Source organism: Somniosus microcephalus, chromosome 15 (genome assembly GCF_052327205.1).
Source record: "Somniosus microcephalus isolate GS21.2 chromosome 15, FLI_Smic_1.0, whole genome shotgun sequence".
NCBI classification, from domain to species: Eukaryota; Metazoa; Chordata; class Chondrichthyes; order Squaliformes; family Somniosidae; genus Somniosus; species Somniosus microcephalus.
Genome location: NC_141001.1, coordinates 86473284 through 86490583, shown reverse-complemented (window position 1 = coordinate 86490583; position 17300 = coordinate 86473284). Strand labels below are relative to the sequence as shown.

The 17300-nt window shown below is 39.6% G+C and overlaps 1 protein-coding gene across 1 annotated transcript in view; it reads right to left on the bottom strand.

Annotated features, from left to right (window-relative positions):
- Positions 1 to 2652: 2652 nt before the first annotated feature.
- ttc17 (tetratricopeptide repeat domain 17) overlaps positions 2653 to 17300 on the bottom strand; it is a 133823-nt gene continuing 119175 nt past the window's right edge. The window contains exons 21-25 of the mRNA XM_086008087.1: positions 14646 to 14805; positions 13878 to 13961; positions 12930 to 13049; positions 5051 to 5194; positions 2653 to 3168 (exon numbers count right to left, since the gene is read on the bottom strand). Of these exons, the coding sequence (XP_085864213.1) occupies positions 3037 to 3168; positions 5051 to 5194; positions 12930 to 13049; positions 13878 to 13961; positions 14646 to 14805 (640 nt within the window). The 3' untranslated portion in view covers positions 2653 to 3036. The remainder of the gene's footprint in view (positions 3169 to 5050; positions 5195 to 12929; positions 13050 to 13877; positions 13962 to 14645; positions 14806 to 17300) is intronic.

Sequence of the window (17300 nt, the reverse complement as noted above, 5' to 3'; positions counted from 1 at the left end):
AAAATTATTTTCGCTTCACTTACATAGATCTGTCTACAAACTGGATGATGCTAGCTGCACCACTAAATTGAACATGACAGAAAAGGGTGTGCGTGTGTCGGGGTGTGGGTGGGGGCACGCAGGGGCATGAGGAAGTGGAATGACACTCCAGCAGAATGGATCTCTACTCAATTTTCTAAATCAGAAAGTCTACCCTTTGTTTAATCCTTATTTTTTTACCAGATTCCCAGTTTCATTACATATACTGGCCTGGCTGGCTTAGGCTTAAAAAAAATTAATGAGTTCAGTAGAGTATAAGCATTTGATTTTTAAAATTAATATAAAACAGAACAAGATTAGGGAAGAAGAAAGGGCAGGTAGAAGGATTTTATACTTGATTTCTAACTGGTTATTTAGTGGTACAGACTAATATTACAGTAATAAAGATATTTAACGACCATTCTTTTACTTTGTTGGCACCAATGTTCCCTTTAAGCTGCGTGGCCGTGCAGCGCTCGAGTTCCCGTGCAGCCGGTTCACCGGCTTTTAAATGGGGAAAATATTTTGAATGGACCACGCACCCCCCAAAAAAGTTAAAGGTAACATTGGTTGGCACCTGGAGATTTATTGGCCCAGAATTTGCTGGAGTGGGGCATCTCGCGGTGTGTCCCGTTAATTAATTTTTTTCCCTCTCACTCTTCAGGTAAGGGAAAGAAATATTGGATTGAGAGAGAAAAAAGAGGGGCAGAAAGGAAAAGAAAGATTTTTTTTTGAATCCTCAAAATAACAATTTACTACCTGCAGCAATGAGACTCCACGGTATCAATTGTTCCCTTTCTGGTATTTGAGGAACATAAATCTTGTAATTAAAAGAGTTATTACATCGTTAAGTACCAGCCCCAACTTTCTGCAGCGAGTTTAATTCGCGTTAGCAGCGTGCAACAATTTCTTGAAACTCATAGGGAGGTGACGGCGAGCTCCTGCTTTTGTGAGGCGAACGGCGGAGTGGCGCAAATCGTCCAGCAACTTGTGGATATTCGCAACTCACGGCTTAATTCTTCCTCACCACAAATTGCTGGGTTAGTCACACACTAATAATGGCGTGCGCATTAAACTCGCCGTTATTTTCCCTGCAGATTCTGGCCATGATGTTTTAAAAACCTAGATGTAATTGAATAGCTACTCATTCAGAATCTTAGTAACAAATATTTGACCATTTACAAAGTGAGGAGAATCATTAATTGTCCAGAAAGTGGAATTAAAGTCTCTTTTTATTCCTTCTAATTTCAATTCTCTGTGCAATATATAGTTACATACAAGTTAGTTTGCATCTGTGGGAGAAGAGGTAACAGCTGCTCATTACTGGTATTGAGGTATCAAGACCTAAGGGTACCTCGGAGAGGTTAATAGCTTTGATTGATTTTTCCCCCTTTTCTGGGAAAGTAAGGGAAGGAATTTAGTATTCCTTAAGCTAAGGAATGAACAGGTGATGTACATTGGAGGGGCGGAGTGTCAACAATGGAATAATCATCCACAGACTCTCGATGGACCAGATTTGTTGACCTGAATAGCCCTTCTTGCTCTGGATCTAGTGTTCTCAAGCAGTTCCCACTACCTGCAGTGGACAACACCACAGCCATGAAATATAGAAAATATTTCCATGAATTCCTTCCTACACCTGTGATATTAAGAAAAACTGATTAATGCTAGCTTGACAGATTTTAAAAATGAAGAAATCACAATCAGATGCTTTATGGTAAAAAAAAAGTGCATATAAAAGAAAACGGAATTAGTTTATTGCTAAATAATACTTGTTTAGAATATCATGCAAGCTTTAATTGTAGATTAAGAGCACCACCTGCAGGAAAAACAATTGAGAGAGAAGTTAACATGGAAAAATAAAACACTGCATTGTCAATTAACAGTGTCGTCAACAAGTAATGTTTGTTAACTCAACCCAACAGGATTTACTCTTCAGGTATCCACAGGAAGAAAAAAAGAATTGTAAATTAAAAATGCTATTCAAAGTGTATTATTGCAGGTAACTCGTAAACATATTGGAAGCACCTTAAGCCCATTCAATCATACCTTCTGGTTAGATTGGTTTTAGTGAAATATCTATCCGTGTAGCTATTACCAGAACAAACCTAAGTTTTTACAGCTCTCGAGTCACTAAATAATAATAAAACTCCCACAAATACAGAATAATTAAGAACTTGGAAACACTCTTTAGTTCTGTATCTTTCCTTTTGTAAATTATTGTATATTTTTGAGATTACAGTATTATTTCAAAAGCAATCATGGCATATTACTTTTAATCAGTGAATTATATGTACATAAATATATTAGTGTTTCGTACCAAACACCAAAAATTTAAGAAAACAATCCAGCTTTCAAATTTGCATCATTAGTATACTCTGCATTTTGTATGTTCCAAATCATTATGAAAACTCAAGTGTTGCTAAAATTTGTAGTGAGACTAAGTTGTGTTTCTGAATTTTAAATGTGTTTTGAAGTGAATAGTATAATTCAGTGCATTTTTTTCTACCAAATGGGATACATGTCCATTAAAAACCCTGAACCAGGTTTTTGTTTCGTGTTATGAGCAGCACCTACTGGATTTTACAAGTATTACACAACAGATGTACAAAAGAATGCCAAATAAATAAAAGCTTCAGTCATTAAGAAATGGTTTATTGTTCCACCTCCACACAGGTCCCCATTATTTCCCACAAGGATTTAGAACTGCAGTTTCCTGACTTGATCCTGCATACACAAAACATTCTGCGAACCATTTAAGTTTTGTACATTATCATTTGAAATACAAAATCAATACCACTGTAATTTGTTTTTAATGCAATTTATTTTTCTTTCCAGTAATTATATTAAAGGTGTGATAGTTACAATACTCTTTTTAAGCTTTGTTCCGCAGCTCATTTCATTTTCCATCTCTAAGTTCTCACAAATGAACCCCCCTCAATTAAACTAGATGTGTGCCATTTTAAATGGTCTGAAGCAGGAATTGGATAATTTTGTCTCATGTTTAGGGTTTTACCCTTATGGAGAGCGTCTCTCCTTTTTCATTAACAAGTGGCACTGGATTGTGCGAAGACGATCTTTTGCTGGTGCAAACTCCGGTTGTAGTTTCAAAGTAGACTCGTACCATCGCATTGCTTTTTCGTACTCTTCCTGTGAATAAGAGAGACAATTTTTAACACCATGAGAACACCGAATCATCATTTCACATTATTAAAAATACTTCTGTTATTACATGGTTTGTGGTCTTGGTGCTCGCTCCCTCTCTCACACTGACCTGGGGAATTTAATTCATCGTACTCTGCTTCCAGCTTTTATCCATCCCTCATCTTTACATGGTCCCTCTCTGACTACTCCTTTCCTGGATGTGTCTTTCTTCATTCCGCACATCCCACAATTACCTATATTATGCTTCTCTATCCCATTTCCTGCAAGAACTCCTTTCTTTTCTCCCAGTTTCCCCATCACATTTGCTCTGTTGACTCCACTTTTTATACCAGAGCTTCAGAAATGCCTTACCCCCCCCAGCTGAAGTTTCTCTCCAGAGAGGTCATTTGACCACGTGCTCAGTTTCCTATGCCTCTTCTCTTACTCTGTCTCGCAAGACTTCCCCTTGTCCATAACTTCTATCCCACCAGCTGCTGCATTCATCAAATCATCTGCCATCTCCATATCCCACTTTCTGGAAGCATCATTCCCTCTGCAGTAGCCTTAACCACTCCTCCATCACCCACTTCCATCTATCATAGGAACATAGGAACGTAGGCCATTCAGTCTCTCGAGCCTGTTCCACCATTCAATGAGATCATGGCTGATCCGCGACCTAACGCCATATACCTGCCTTTGGCCCATATCCCTTAATACCTTTGCTTAACAAAAACTATCAACCTCAGATTCAAAATTAGCAACTGATCTAGCATCAATTGCCGTTTGCAGAAGGAAGTTCCAAACTTATACCACCCTGTGTGTGTATAGAAGTGTTTCCGAATTTCACTCCTGAAATGTCTGGCTGTAATCTTTAGACTATGCCCCCTAGTCCTAGAATACCCAACCAGTGGAAATAGTTTCTCTCTATCTATCCTATCTATTCTTCTTAATAGCTTGAAAATTTTGATCAAATCACCCCTTAACCTTCTATATTCTAGGGAAGATAACCCTAGTCTGTGTAATCGCTCCTCGTAATTTAACCCCTGGAGTCCGCGTATCATTCTAGTAAACCTACGTTGCACTCCCTCCAAGGCCAATATATCCTTCCTAAGGTGTGGTGCCCAGAACTGAACACAGTACTCCAGCTGTGGTCTAACCAGGGTGTTGTATAGCTGCAGCATAACTTCTGCCCCCTTGTATTCTAGTCCTCTAGATATAAAGGCTAGCATTCAATTAGCCTTTTTGATTATTTCCTGTACCTGTTCATGACATTTTAACGATCTATGTACCTGAACCCCCAAGTCTCTTTGGACCTGTTTTAGCTTTTCACCGTTTAGAAAGTACCCTGCTCTATTCCTTTTTGGTCCAAAGTGGATGACCTCACATTTGCCTACATTGAAATCCATTTGCCACAGTTTTTCCTATTCACTTAATCTATCAATATCCCGTTGTAATTTTATGCTTTCAGTTACACTGCCCACAATGCCACCTATCTTTGTGTCATTGGCAAATTTTGATATGTGGCTTTCTATGCCATCATCTAAGTTGTTAATAAATACTGTGAATAGTTGAGGCCCCAACACAGATTCCTGTGGGACACCACTAGTCACATCCTGCCAATTAGAGTACCTGCCCATTATCCCTACTCTCTGTCTCCTGCCGTTCAGCCAAAATTTAAAACTGTACAGAGAAGTGTAATGGGGTAAAATAAATTACAAACAAAAATATTCCTCCACATGCCAGTTCTTCAAAAATTTGCATGCATTGAAACAAGAGATTCTATTTCAACGTATCATCATAACTGGCATCCAGTTGAAACCAATATGAACAGAAATTCAGCCATACCAACTGACCATGAAAGGTGTTGTAATCAATCCGGGTCACTTACCATTGCTACATAGACATTAGCCAGGGTAAAGTGATTGACAACAAAGTGTGGAGCGATTTCCACTGCCATAGTAGCGACGACGATTGCATCATCCCATAGTTTAGCATTGTGAAAAATATTTGCCAAGCTGATGAGAGGCACATCCTATTAAAAAAAAATACAACAAATTAGAGAAGGAATTAATGAGAAGTTTCAGTCCAGCTTACTGCTTCTCAATATGTTAGGATTATCTACTGGAGGTGTGGCATCACCGATCAACCTGGAAATTTGAGTATCAAAAGACAGGCTCCAAAAATAAGGGACTCGCCAAAAATGAGTAATACTGATCAAAAATTAGGGACACTTCATTTTACTAAGTGTAGAACCATGAATATTAACTAACTCAGTATTTTCATTTTTCATAATATTACGTTCTTCTACTGAGTTTGATACAATTTTATGGTTTCCATATTTTCAAGTTGCAGGCTTAATTTGTCTTTTTAAATTTGTTTTTTTCACAATTCTTAAAAAGTTTATCACCTTATGATGACTGTGCAAGGTTTGGTGGCTGACAACCAGGTTAGATAAACTCCTGGGTTCAACAGTAGTATTAGAGTCCGAAAAAGCAATGACGCAGCAATTTTGTTCTTCAGGTGATGAAACATAGCTTAAGTCTTAAATCAAGAATGTCTAGCATTTTGGAGCTAAGAGCTGAATACATGTGTCAAAACCAGCGAGTTAGCCACATGTGAATACATAATAATACAAGCCCCCACACACACAAAAAAGCAAGGAACCACCCCCACCCCTACACAAAATAGCAAGATCTTCAAAATGTGAAACCATGTTAAGCACCCATCGTTCTGTCCCCTCGTTCCCAGCTTCCTTTCCCCCATTCATTCTCTTCTCCTTGGCCCCCATTGTTTCCCATCTCAAATCTTGATTCTTTTGCTCTGCACTTTCTTCATGATCCTCTTTTCGGGCCCTGTCCTCACCTCTTTTTTTTTTACTCCTTCTTCTCCTATGGCCTCTCTATCGCTCAGTCCCTTTGTTTCTCTGTCCCCCTTTTAGGTCACAGCAATTTGTTTTTTTTTAAGATTCTATTGTCTTCAGGAATAAAACCCCAGCTATAAAAGACACATCTTTTATGAACATGGGCAGCAGCAATAATCTAACTGGGGCCACTAAAGCAGCATGAAGAGGGAGAGAATTTTTCAGGTCTTTAAATCTGCTCAGTCTGGAGGACTGGTAAAAGTTGCTCCCCGATTGGTCAAAACCCACCAGCCAAGGAGTCTTTTCCAGCCCTCCAGGCCCAGGAATGTTAAATAGTTCGAAGGTGCTGAAGCTGGCTTTGCAAAGGAGAAGTGAACTGACAGGAGTTTTTCAGATTGGATCAAAGAAGCTTGCATTTGGCCTCCAGAGTGTCTTGTATATCTGTGCCTTAAACTATGTACCATCAAAATATAGTGAGGCGTTTATTCCACATTTATTTTCAGTCAGAGGGATTAACACATGTACTACTGTAAATGGAAATGCATACTGGCATTTTTCCTGTATTCTGCACCCCAACAACTTCGTGTGAAAAGCTTGATACAATGAAAAGTCATGGCAATTAAAAATTATTTCAGCAGTAACTTAACTAATGCCTCTGTCCTAAAATCAGGTTAATGGAATTTAACCATATGAAGTCAAGAAAATATTGGGGATTAGGGAGAGAAAGGAACATCGTAATTACATTGAGACATAAGAAATAAGAGCAGGAGTAGGCCATACGGCCCCTCGAGCCTTCTCCGCCATTCAATAAGATTATGGTTGATCATCGACCTCAACTCCACTTTCCTGCCCGATCTCCATATCCCTTGATTCCCCTAGAGTCCAAAAATCTATCTATCTCAGCCTTGAATATACTCAAAGACTCAGCATCCACAGCCCTCTGGGGTAGAGAATTCCAAAGATTCACAACCCTCTGAGTGAAGAAATTCCTCCTCATCTCAGTCTGAAATGGCCTACCCCTTATCCTGAGACTATGCCCCCTAGTTCTGGACACTCCAGCCAGGGGAAACAACCTCTCAGCATCTACCCTGTCAATCCCCATCAGAATCTTGTATGTTTCAATGAGATCACCTCGCATTTTTCTAAACTCCAGAGAGTATAGGCCCATTCTACACAATCTCTCATCATAGGACAGCCCTCTCATCCCAGGAATCAATCTAGTGAACCTTTGTTGCACTGCCTCCAAGGCAAGTACATCATTCCTTAGATAAGGAGACCAAAACTGTGCACGGTACTCCAGCTGTGGTCTCACCAAGGCCTTGTACAATTGTAGCAAGACTTCCTTACTCTTATACTCCAGCCCCCTTGCAATAAAGGCCAACATGCCATTTGCGTTCCTTATTGCTTGTTGTACCTGTATGCAAGTTTTCTGTGTTTCTTGCATGAGGACACCCAAATCTCTCTGAAAACCAACATTTGAAAGTTTCTCACCATTTAAAAAATCTGTTTTTCTATTCTTCCTACCAAAGTGAATAACCTCACATTTTCCTACATTATACTCCATCTGCCACCTTACTGCCCACTCACTTAGTCCATCTATATACCTTTGCAGACTCCAGCTTTGTATCATCAGCAAACTTGGATACACTACACTCGGTCCCTTCATCAAGATCATCAATATAGATTGTAAATAGCTGAGGTCCCAACACTGGTCCTTGCGGCACCCCACTAGTTACAACTTGCCAACCTGAAAAAGATCCATTTATCCCTACTCTCTGTTTTCTGTCCGTTAACCAATCCTCTATCCATGTTACTATATTACCCCCAACCCCATATCTTGTGTAATAACCGTTTATGTGGCACCTTATCGAGTGCCTTTTGGAAATCCAAATATACTACATCCACTGGTTCTCCATTATCTACCCTGCTGGTTACATCCTCAAAAAACTCCAATAAATTTGTCAAACACAATTTCCCTTTCATAAAACCATGTTGACTCTGCCTAATCATGTTATGATTTTCCAAGTGACTGGATACCACTTCCTTAATGGATTTCAGCATTTTCCCGACGACTGATGTCAGGCTAACTGGCCTGCAGTTCCCTGTTTTTTCTCTCCCTCCTTTCTTGAATAGCGGTGTTACATTTGCGACCTTCCAATCCGCTGGGACCACTCTAGAATCTAGGGAATTTTGGAAGATCAAAAGCAATGCATCCACTATCTCTGCAGCCACCTCTTTTAGAACCCTAGGATGTAGGCCATCAGGTCCAGGGGATTTGTCAGCTTTTAGTCCCATTAGTTTCTCTAGTACTTTTTCTCTACTTATATTAATTATGTTAAGTTCCCTCGCCCTCCTTAGACCCTTGGTTCCCCACCATTTTTGGTATGCTTTGTGTGTCTTCCACTGTGAAGACAGATACAAAATATTTGTTTAACGTTTCTGCCATTTCCTTATTCCCCATTCCTGTCTCAGCCTCTAAGGGACCAATGTTTACTTTTGCTACTCTTTTCCTTTTTATATACTTGTAGAAACTCTTACAATCTGCTTTTATATTTCTTGCTAGTTTTCATTCCTATTCTATTTTTTCCTTTATCATCAATTTTTTGGTCAACCTTTGCTGAACACAACCATGTTGGTCAACCTTTGCCAACTTTCCCAATCCTCAGGCTTACTATTATTCTTTGCAGCATTAAGCTTCTTCTTTCAATCTTAATGCTATCCTTAACTTCTTTAGTTAGCCACGGTTGGATCACTTTTCCCGTGGACTTTTTGTTTCTCAATGGAATGTATTTTTGTTGAGAATTATGAAATATTTCTTTAAATGCTAGCCACTGCTTATCTACTGCCATACCTTTTAATCTATTTTTCCAATCTACCTTAGCCAACTCGCCCCTCATACCTATGTAATTTGCTTTATTTAACTTTAAGACTCTAGTTTTGGACTTAGAATTTCACATTAACTTTGAGAGTGACTTGCCTATCATATTATGATCACTCTGCCCCAGAAGATCCTTTACGATAAGATTGCTAATTAACCCTGTCTCATTACACAATACAAGGTCTAAAATAGTCTGTTCCCTGGTTGGTTCCATGACATACTGTTCTAGGAAACTGTCCCGAATGCATTCCATGAACTCGTCCTCCAGACTACCTTTGCCAATTTGATTTGTCCAGTCTATAAGATGATTAAAGTCCCCCAAGATTATTGCATTGCCTTTGTTGCAAGCTCCTATTTCTTGATTAATATTCTGTCCAATGGTATAGCTACTGTTAGGGGGCCTATATACTACTCCTACCAGTGTTTTCTTATCCTACCAGGTCCAATTATTGTTAAAATTAAAGTAGTTTCCACCTATCAACATTTCTTTAGTAGTTTACTAAATTTCTCTCATAGCATTTATAAAGAAGCAAATCCAGACATTATTATAAATACTGTTGCACAACCATGTGTTGTTCTAACAAACTGTAAATTGTGGTTACATGAAGCCTAGCTAACAATTATTGGGCAAATCTTGCAAAGAATATTCTTTTTGTATTGTTCGCAATCTTTGATGTTATTTTTCTGCATTGACGATTCATTGAATGGCAAGTGGGAATTACATCTAAAGTGTCTACTGGAAAAGAAATGTTAACTTCAGATAAGGCCACTTCAACAATTTTAGAAATCGAAACCGGTTTGGAAACCTTGTAAATTCATAAACCTATTGAGTGTCTAATCAACCTAGGGCTTCTTTTGAGGAACAGAGGTTTCAAATTGACGAAGTGTACCTCGACTTTGAAAAAGTCTTTGATAAGGTGCCGCACAAGAGATTCCTTCACAAACTAAAATGAATGGGTATCAAGGGTGAAATATGAATGTGGATTAGCAATATGGCTAAATGGAAGAAACCATAGAATAGTTTTAAAAGGAGCTATGTCGTAATGTAGTATTGAATTGGGGTTCATCCTGGGACTGTTGGTACACTGAAACAATTGCAGTTTTAATACAAAGTAGTTAAGTTTGCAGAATCATAGAATGATACAGCACAGATGGAGGCCATTCGGTTCATCGTGCCTGCGCCGGTTCTTTGAAAGAGCTATCCAATTAGCCCCACTCCCCAGCCCTTTCCCTATAACTCTGCAAATTTTCCCCCTTCAAGTATTTATCCAACTCCTTTTTGAAAGTTATTATTAAATCTGCTTCCTCCGCCCTCTCAGGCAGTGCATTCAAGATAATAAATCACTGCGTAAAAATTCTGTTCCTCATACCGCCTCCGGTTCTTTTGTCAATTATCTTAAATCGGTCTCCTCTGGTTACCAACCCATCTGGCACTGGAAACAGTTTCTCCTTATTTATTCTATCAAAACCCTTCATAATTTTGAACACCTCTATTAAATCTCCTTAACCTTCTCTGCTCTCAGGAAAACAATCCCAGCTTCTCTAGTCTCTCCATATAACTGAAATCCTGTATCCCTGGTACCATTCTAGTCAATCTCTTCTGCACCCTCTCTAAGGCGGTGACATCCTTCCTAAAGTGTGGTGCCCAGAATTTGGACACGATACTCCAGCTCGGGCCTAGCCAGTGATTTATATAGCATTATTTTTGTACTCGATGCGTCTGTTTGTAAAGCCAAGGATCCCGTATACTTTTTTTTATTTTTTTAAAAACAACCTTCTCAACTTTTCTGCCACCTTCAAAGATTTTTGTATGTACACCCCCAGGTCTCTCTGTTAACCCCCGCCCCTCCCACCAAATTGTACCACTTAGGAAGAATGAGGGGCAATATAAACTACCAAAATGCATCACTTCACACTTCACTACGTTAAATTTCATCTGCCATGTGTCTGCTCATTTCACCAGTCTGTCTATGTCCTCCTGAAGTCTGTTACTCTTCTCACTGTTTATTACGTTTGAGTTTCGTGCCATCTGCAAACTTTTGAAATTATGCCCTGTATTCCCAAGTACAGGTCAAGAAGACTCCAGTCTACAAGGAGATTCTGGACTCCGAGCACCCAGGCAAGTTCTTGGGGAACTCAATAGGTTTCGCATCTGGGCTAATCAGTGGCAAATGAATATCAACTGGATATTGGAATTAAGAATAGAAGGCATAAAAAGGGAGAATGAGACACCGAGGTATGTTTAGTTTACTTGTACCTCACCATATCTAAAACGTGAGGTGGTAATAAACGAAGCAAACTGGATAACATACAAGAATAATGGAGATTAAAAGACCAGTTGATCAATCAAGCCTACCCCACAGTCATGACCAATATCCCAGCTAAGCTGCGCGCCTGCAAGGTCCCGCGCAGGCTGCTCACCGGCTTTTCCGCTGTAGATACCGCGCATGCACAAAAATTTGAATGGGCCCTGCATTGGGGGAGGCAGGCTGCGCAGGAGGCAGAGCAGCTTACGGGGGACATTGGTCGTAACGCCTTAAGCATTATGATTCACAACGCCCCCCCGCCCCCCGCATGATGCAGAGTTATCCTGCCCAAATCAGCTGCATTCAAATCCCATGAGGTCATCATAAAGGTGTAGCCTCCTAGTCAAGCTGCACCTGCAGTACTGTTCTACTTGATGCAACACAAGTGGGCCATTCAGGAGGAAGCGCAGAGAACAGAAATGAGGATGATAAATGGTGTCAGAGGTTGACCAATGAGGAATGACTGGATAAGGAGAGGGCTTCTGCATCTCAAAAAGAGATGTCTCAGAGAGGACAACACTTTTTCAGATACTTAACGTGATACAGAAATTAAATAAAAACACAATTTTCAGATATGCCAGAGAAGCAGGACAAGATGGTACAGGTTCAGGATTATGAAAGGCAAATTTAGGACAGATGTTAGAAGTATTTCTTCACACATAATATGACCAAAGGTATTAAGGGATATGAGACAAAGGCAGGTCACAGATCAGCCATGATTTCATTGAATGGCAGAACAGGCTCGAGGGGGCTAATTGGCCTACTCCTGTTCTTATGATCAATAACTGCAATAGATTGCAAGGAAGAGTGAGAACAGATCAGCAATGTGATTTTGCAACAGGCTGGAGTTGCACTGCATCTGGTGCAAGTCCAAAGTTTCCAATGGCTGAAGGGTCGATAACCAGAGGCACAGATTTAAGGTGATAGGCAAAAGAACCAGAGGCTACATAAGGAAAAACTTTTTTTTTTTTTTTTTTTTATAAAATAAACACAGCGAGTGGTTGGGATTTGGAATGCACTGCCGGATAGGGTGGTGGATACAGATTCAATAGCAGCCTTCAAAAGGGAACTGTATAAATAATTGAAGGAGAAAAAAATTGCAGGGATATGGGGAAAGAGTGCGGGAGTGGGACTAACTGGATTGATCTTCGAAAGAGCCGGTGCAGATTCGATGGGCCAAATAGCCTCCTTCTGTGCTGTACTATTCTATGCTTCTAAACGTGGTCTCATGTCTCTCGGCTTCAGTGCATTCAGGGTCCAAGTCCCTAGTTACATTTCTCTTCTTGAGCACCCAGAAGTAATTTGTATCAATGTGAAAGGAGTAGGATAAAGGCAGCCTTAGAGACATGGACCACATCTGCAACACTACACCTTACCCTGGTAGCTAATCACACTAAAAGGAACTCAACTATGTATGGTGTTCAAATCCGTGGCATGATTTTGATGTGCCAAGTCAGCACAAAGTACAACAAAAGAGAAATCAAATGTACATCCCCACACCTACCTGCCAAGGAATGGTGCAGACCATAAATTTTTCTAGTATTACCGTTAAAAGGACAGGCTTAGAAGTCCTACACATATTGAATGGTTGAATAACAGGTTCACCAAAAAGAACACGAGATGGATTATCTACTCCATTGTCCAAGGTAATGTTAATCTCAAACTAAAGAAGGCTTGATAATGTTTCATTAAATCATAACACATGGCAGATGGCAGTTCTCACCTTCATGTGGTGAGGTGCGTAGTGTAATGCTTGACGTAGACAGTCAATAGCTTTCTTTCCTTGGCCTCTAACCCTCCAATACAGTGCAGCCATACTTGAAATCACCCAGGATGTTTGATTCTGTTGAAATAAGCATCATAAAAGTGAGTTGACGTAAACATTTTGAAAAGTTTTAGGTTCAGATAGGATAAATGTTTATCGAAAGCCTTGGTTTTTATTCTATAGTTCAAAATTCAACTTTAGTACATTGTGTTCCTATAAATAATTCTAATACTGGTACATTTGCACCAGCAGGGCTGTGTTGTATTCAGATAAAAGTGTATGTGACTACTTTCTGTAAAGAAATAAGAAAATAAATATTTGAAGCCATTAAAAAATACTCTAATCATGAGTGAGCTACTGCTACTCTATAATGAGCCACAAGGAGGTATGCAAGAATGGGCCAGGATGACTTGCTCCAAGTTTCTACCCTAACTGTTGGGGAATACATAGCTTCCAACTGGTACAATGTTCTGATATCCCAGTACAGATCAGGAACTACCATGTGGAAAAACTGTAGATTCAAACCCACATCCTGTACCATAACATGTACACTGACATGTTGAATAATTCTACTAACTTATAGCCAAAGGTTTAAGTGTCCAATCAAAAGGCATCTTTCTGTTTGGCAACAGTGATGGGATGCTTTGTACTCCAGTGGTGAACTGTTGCAATGGGGTCAAGCGAATAAAAGCCAACAAGAACTAACTTAAGCTGCAGGGATAGTCTGCATTTCATGCAATTCAGATTTTATTCATAATTGGCATGGATCTTAAACTGGCTCCATAAATGTACTAGATACGCAATGGAATACACAGCTAGATTTGGATAAATGACAACTGAAACTTGAATGCCAAACTTTGACCCGCTAGAACTGCAATTCAAATTAAATTACATTGAGTAACTTACTTTTTCTAACACTTTGGCTATTCGTGTTCCAACCTGCTCAAAAGACTGAGGTGCATACTTCTCTTTGCCCAGATTTTGTAAAACCTATTGGAAAACAGAGCAAACCATCAATGCAGTTTAAATTAGTGTAAGATGTCACCGTTTACCACTCCTCATCGCCCCTCTAGTTTTTTTGCTAATTACCTTAAAATCGGTGTCCTCTGATTACTGACCCTCCTGCCAGTGGAAACAGTTTCTCCATATTTACTCTATCAAAACCCTTCATAATTTTGAACCCCTTCGTTAAATCTCTCCATAACCGTCTCTGCTCTAAGGAGAATAATCCCAGCTTCTCTACTTTCTCCACATAAGTTGTAACCAGAAAAATCACAAGAACAAAGATATACATTCATTTACAAATTTAGCACGTAGGGCATGAAGGGGAGATAGTGATCAAAATTACAACATAAAATTCAATGTTCAAAGTTTAGATCAAATTTTCTATTTCATTTCAAATAATTGACAAAATTAACTGAAAAATTACCTCAAAGTGCCCTGTTTAATTGCCACATACAGTCCTAGATCAGAAACAATTTTATACACGTTATCTCGTATTATTGCCTTCACTGTATCCCCTTCCTAATGTACCCAAACTATGAGTGTTTAACAAAATACATCTATGCACAGATTTTAATACATTACATTTGACTTAACACATTTAATAAAGTAGTTCTAAAGAACATTGAGAGTCTCAAAACAGAGACGATCTCTCCCTGCAGTTCAGCTTACCTCCTTCAATTGGCTTTCTCCAGTATAATGTATACTGAGTCGACTTGCCACACCACATAAATGGTCTAAGGTGTGCATACTGGCAGGGAGGTTGGCATTGCAAATAGGTTCTACTGCTGGTTCTTGCAGGGATGTGGCAAAGTCAATATGTTCTGTGATGCTAAAAAGAAAATACAAAATACATCATGATAGGCTTATGAAAACTAGAGGATCATTGGAATTTATGTTCAAAGTGATTGTAGTGACATGGAGAATGGCTTCCTCAATCATGAATGTGATGAAATTCTGCCAATTGTGAGGCACCTTTGGCATATTAATCTTGTATCTTTACACATTTTGATTAGTTCTTTCGTTATTACTGTTTTGTTGGGGTCTATTGAATTTTAATTTTTTCAATAGATTCTGCTGCAAACAGAGCCAAGTCAGTTTATTTTGTGTAAAGACAGGAGATGAATAGCATCTTATTTTACAGCACAGGAGGTAGCTATTTGGCCCACTGTGCCTCTGCTGGCTCTCTGAAAGAGCTATCCACTTAGTCCCATTTTCCACAATACCTGTAATTTTTTTTTTTTTTTTTTTCAATTATTTATCCACTTCCCTTTTAAAAGCTATTATGGATTCCATTTTAACCAATGTTTCTGGTAGGGCATTCCATGTTCTAAAAACAATTTTTATGACAATAATAATAAAAATAATCTCTCCTAACTTCTCATAGAATCATACAATAGTGCAGCACGGAAGGAGGCCATTTGGCCCATCGAATCTGTACCGGCTCTTTCGAAGAGCAATCCTGTTAGTTCCACTCCCCTGCTCTTTCCCCATATCCCTGTAATTTTTTCTTCGAGTATTTATCCAACTCCCTTTTGAAAGCTACTATTGAATCTGTATCCACCATCCTATCAAGCAGTGTATTCCAAATCCTAACCACTCATTGCGTAAAAAAGTTTTTCATGTCGCCTCTGGTTCTTTTGCCAATCACCTTAAATCTGTGCCCTCTGGTTATTGATCCTTCAGCTACTAGAAATAGTTTCTCTTTATTTACTGTATCAAACCCGTCACGATTTTAAACACCTTGATCAAATCTCCTCTTAGCTTTCTCTGCTCTATGGAGAACAAACCCAACTTCGCCAGTCAATCCTCGTAACTGTAATCCCTCATCCCTGGAACCATTCTAGTAAATCTCTTCTGTACCCTTGCCAAAGCCTTCATGTGCTTCCGAAAGTGTGGTGCCCAGAATTGGACACAATACTCTGGCTGGGTCCGAACTAGTGTTTTATATAGGTTTAGCATAACCTCCTGGCTTTTGTACTCTATGCATCTATTCATAATGCCCAGGATCCCATATGCTTTTATTAACTGCTTTGTTAACCTGTCCTGCCAACTTCAAAGATTTGGGCACAAGTCCCCCCCAGGTCTCTCTCTTCTTGCACCCCCTTTAAAACTGTACCATTTAGCATATATTGTCTATCCTCATTCTTCCTACCAAAATGTATCACCTCACACTTTTCTGCATTAAATTCCACATGCCATGTGTCCATCCATTCCTCCAGCCTGTCTATGTCCTCTTGAAGTCTATTACTATCTTTCTGTTTACTACAATTCCAAGTTTCGGGTCATCTGCAAATTTTGCCCTGTACCCTAAGTCCAAGGCATTAATGCACATCAGAAACAGCAGTGGTCCGCATACGCAACATTAGCGAACTCCACTGTATACCTCCCTCCAGTCCGAAAAACAGCTTTTCACCACAACTCGGTTTCTATCCCTTAGCCAATTTTGCATCCATGCTGACACTGCCCCTTTTATCCCAAGGGCTTCAATTTTACTAACAAGCCTAATATTTGGTACTTTAACAAATGCCTTTTGAAAGTCCATATACACATTAATCGCACTGCCCTCATCCACTCTGTCACCTCATCAAAAAACTCAATCAAGTTAGTCAAACACGATTTGCCAAACACATACTTCCATTTTTTTGGTGATCAACTTAAATTCGTGGCCTTTAATTAACAACTCACCAACCAGTGAAAATAGTTGTCCCCTATTTACCTCGACAAAACCCTTCATAATTTTGAACATCTCAATCAGATTTCTTAGCCTCCTCTACTCTAATGAAAAGAGCCCTGGGTTATCAGTCTCTCTTTATAGCTAATGCCTCTTATCCCTGTTGTTATCTTCGTGAATCTCTTCTGCATTCTCCCCGTGGTCTTAACATCCTTCCTAAAGTACGGTGCCCAAAATTGGACGTAATATTCTAAGCGCAGCCTAACCAATAAGGGGGTGCAATATACAACTTGTGCATTACAACTAACAAAATTTCAGCACTTTCACGATACAAGTTATCCAGTTGTGCAATGTGTTCATGTGCTGTGCCACAGATTTAGATTTGCCTAACTGCAGTAGCTGATACTGAGCACTTGGGCTTCCCTAGATGGCAAGTTGCTGATATCAGTCAAGCACGGTGGCATAGTGGTTGCACTGTTGCCTCACAGCGCCAGGGACCCGGGTTCGAATCCGGCCTCGGGTGACTATCTGTGTGGAGTTTGCACATTCTCCCCGTGTTTGCGTGGGTTTCCTCCGGGTGCTCCGGTTTCCTCCCACAGTCCAAAGATGTGCGGGTTAGGTGATTGGCTATGATAAATTGACCCTTAGTGTTA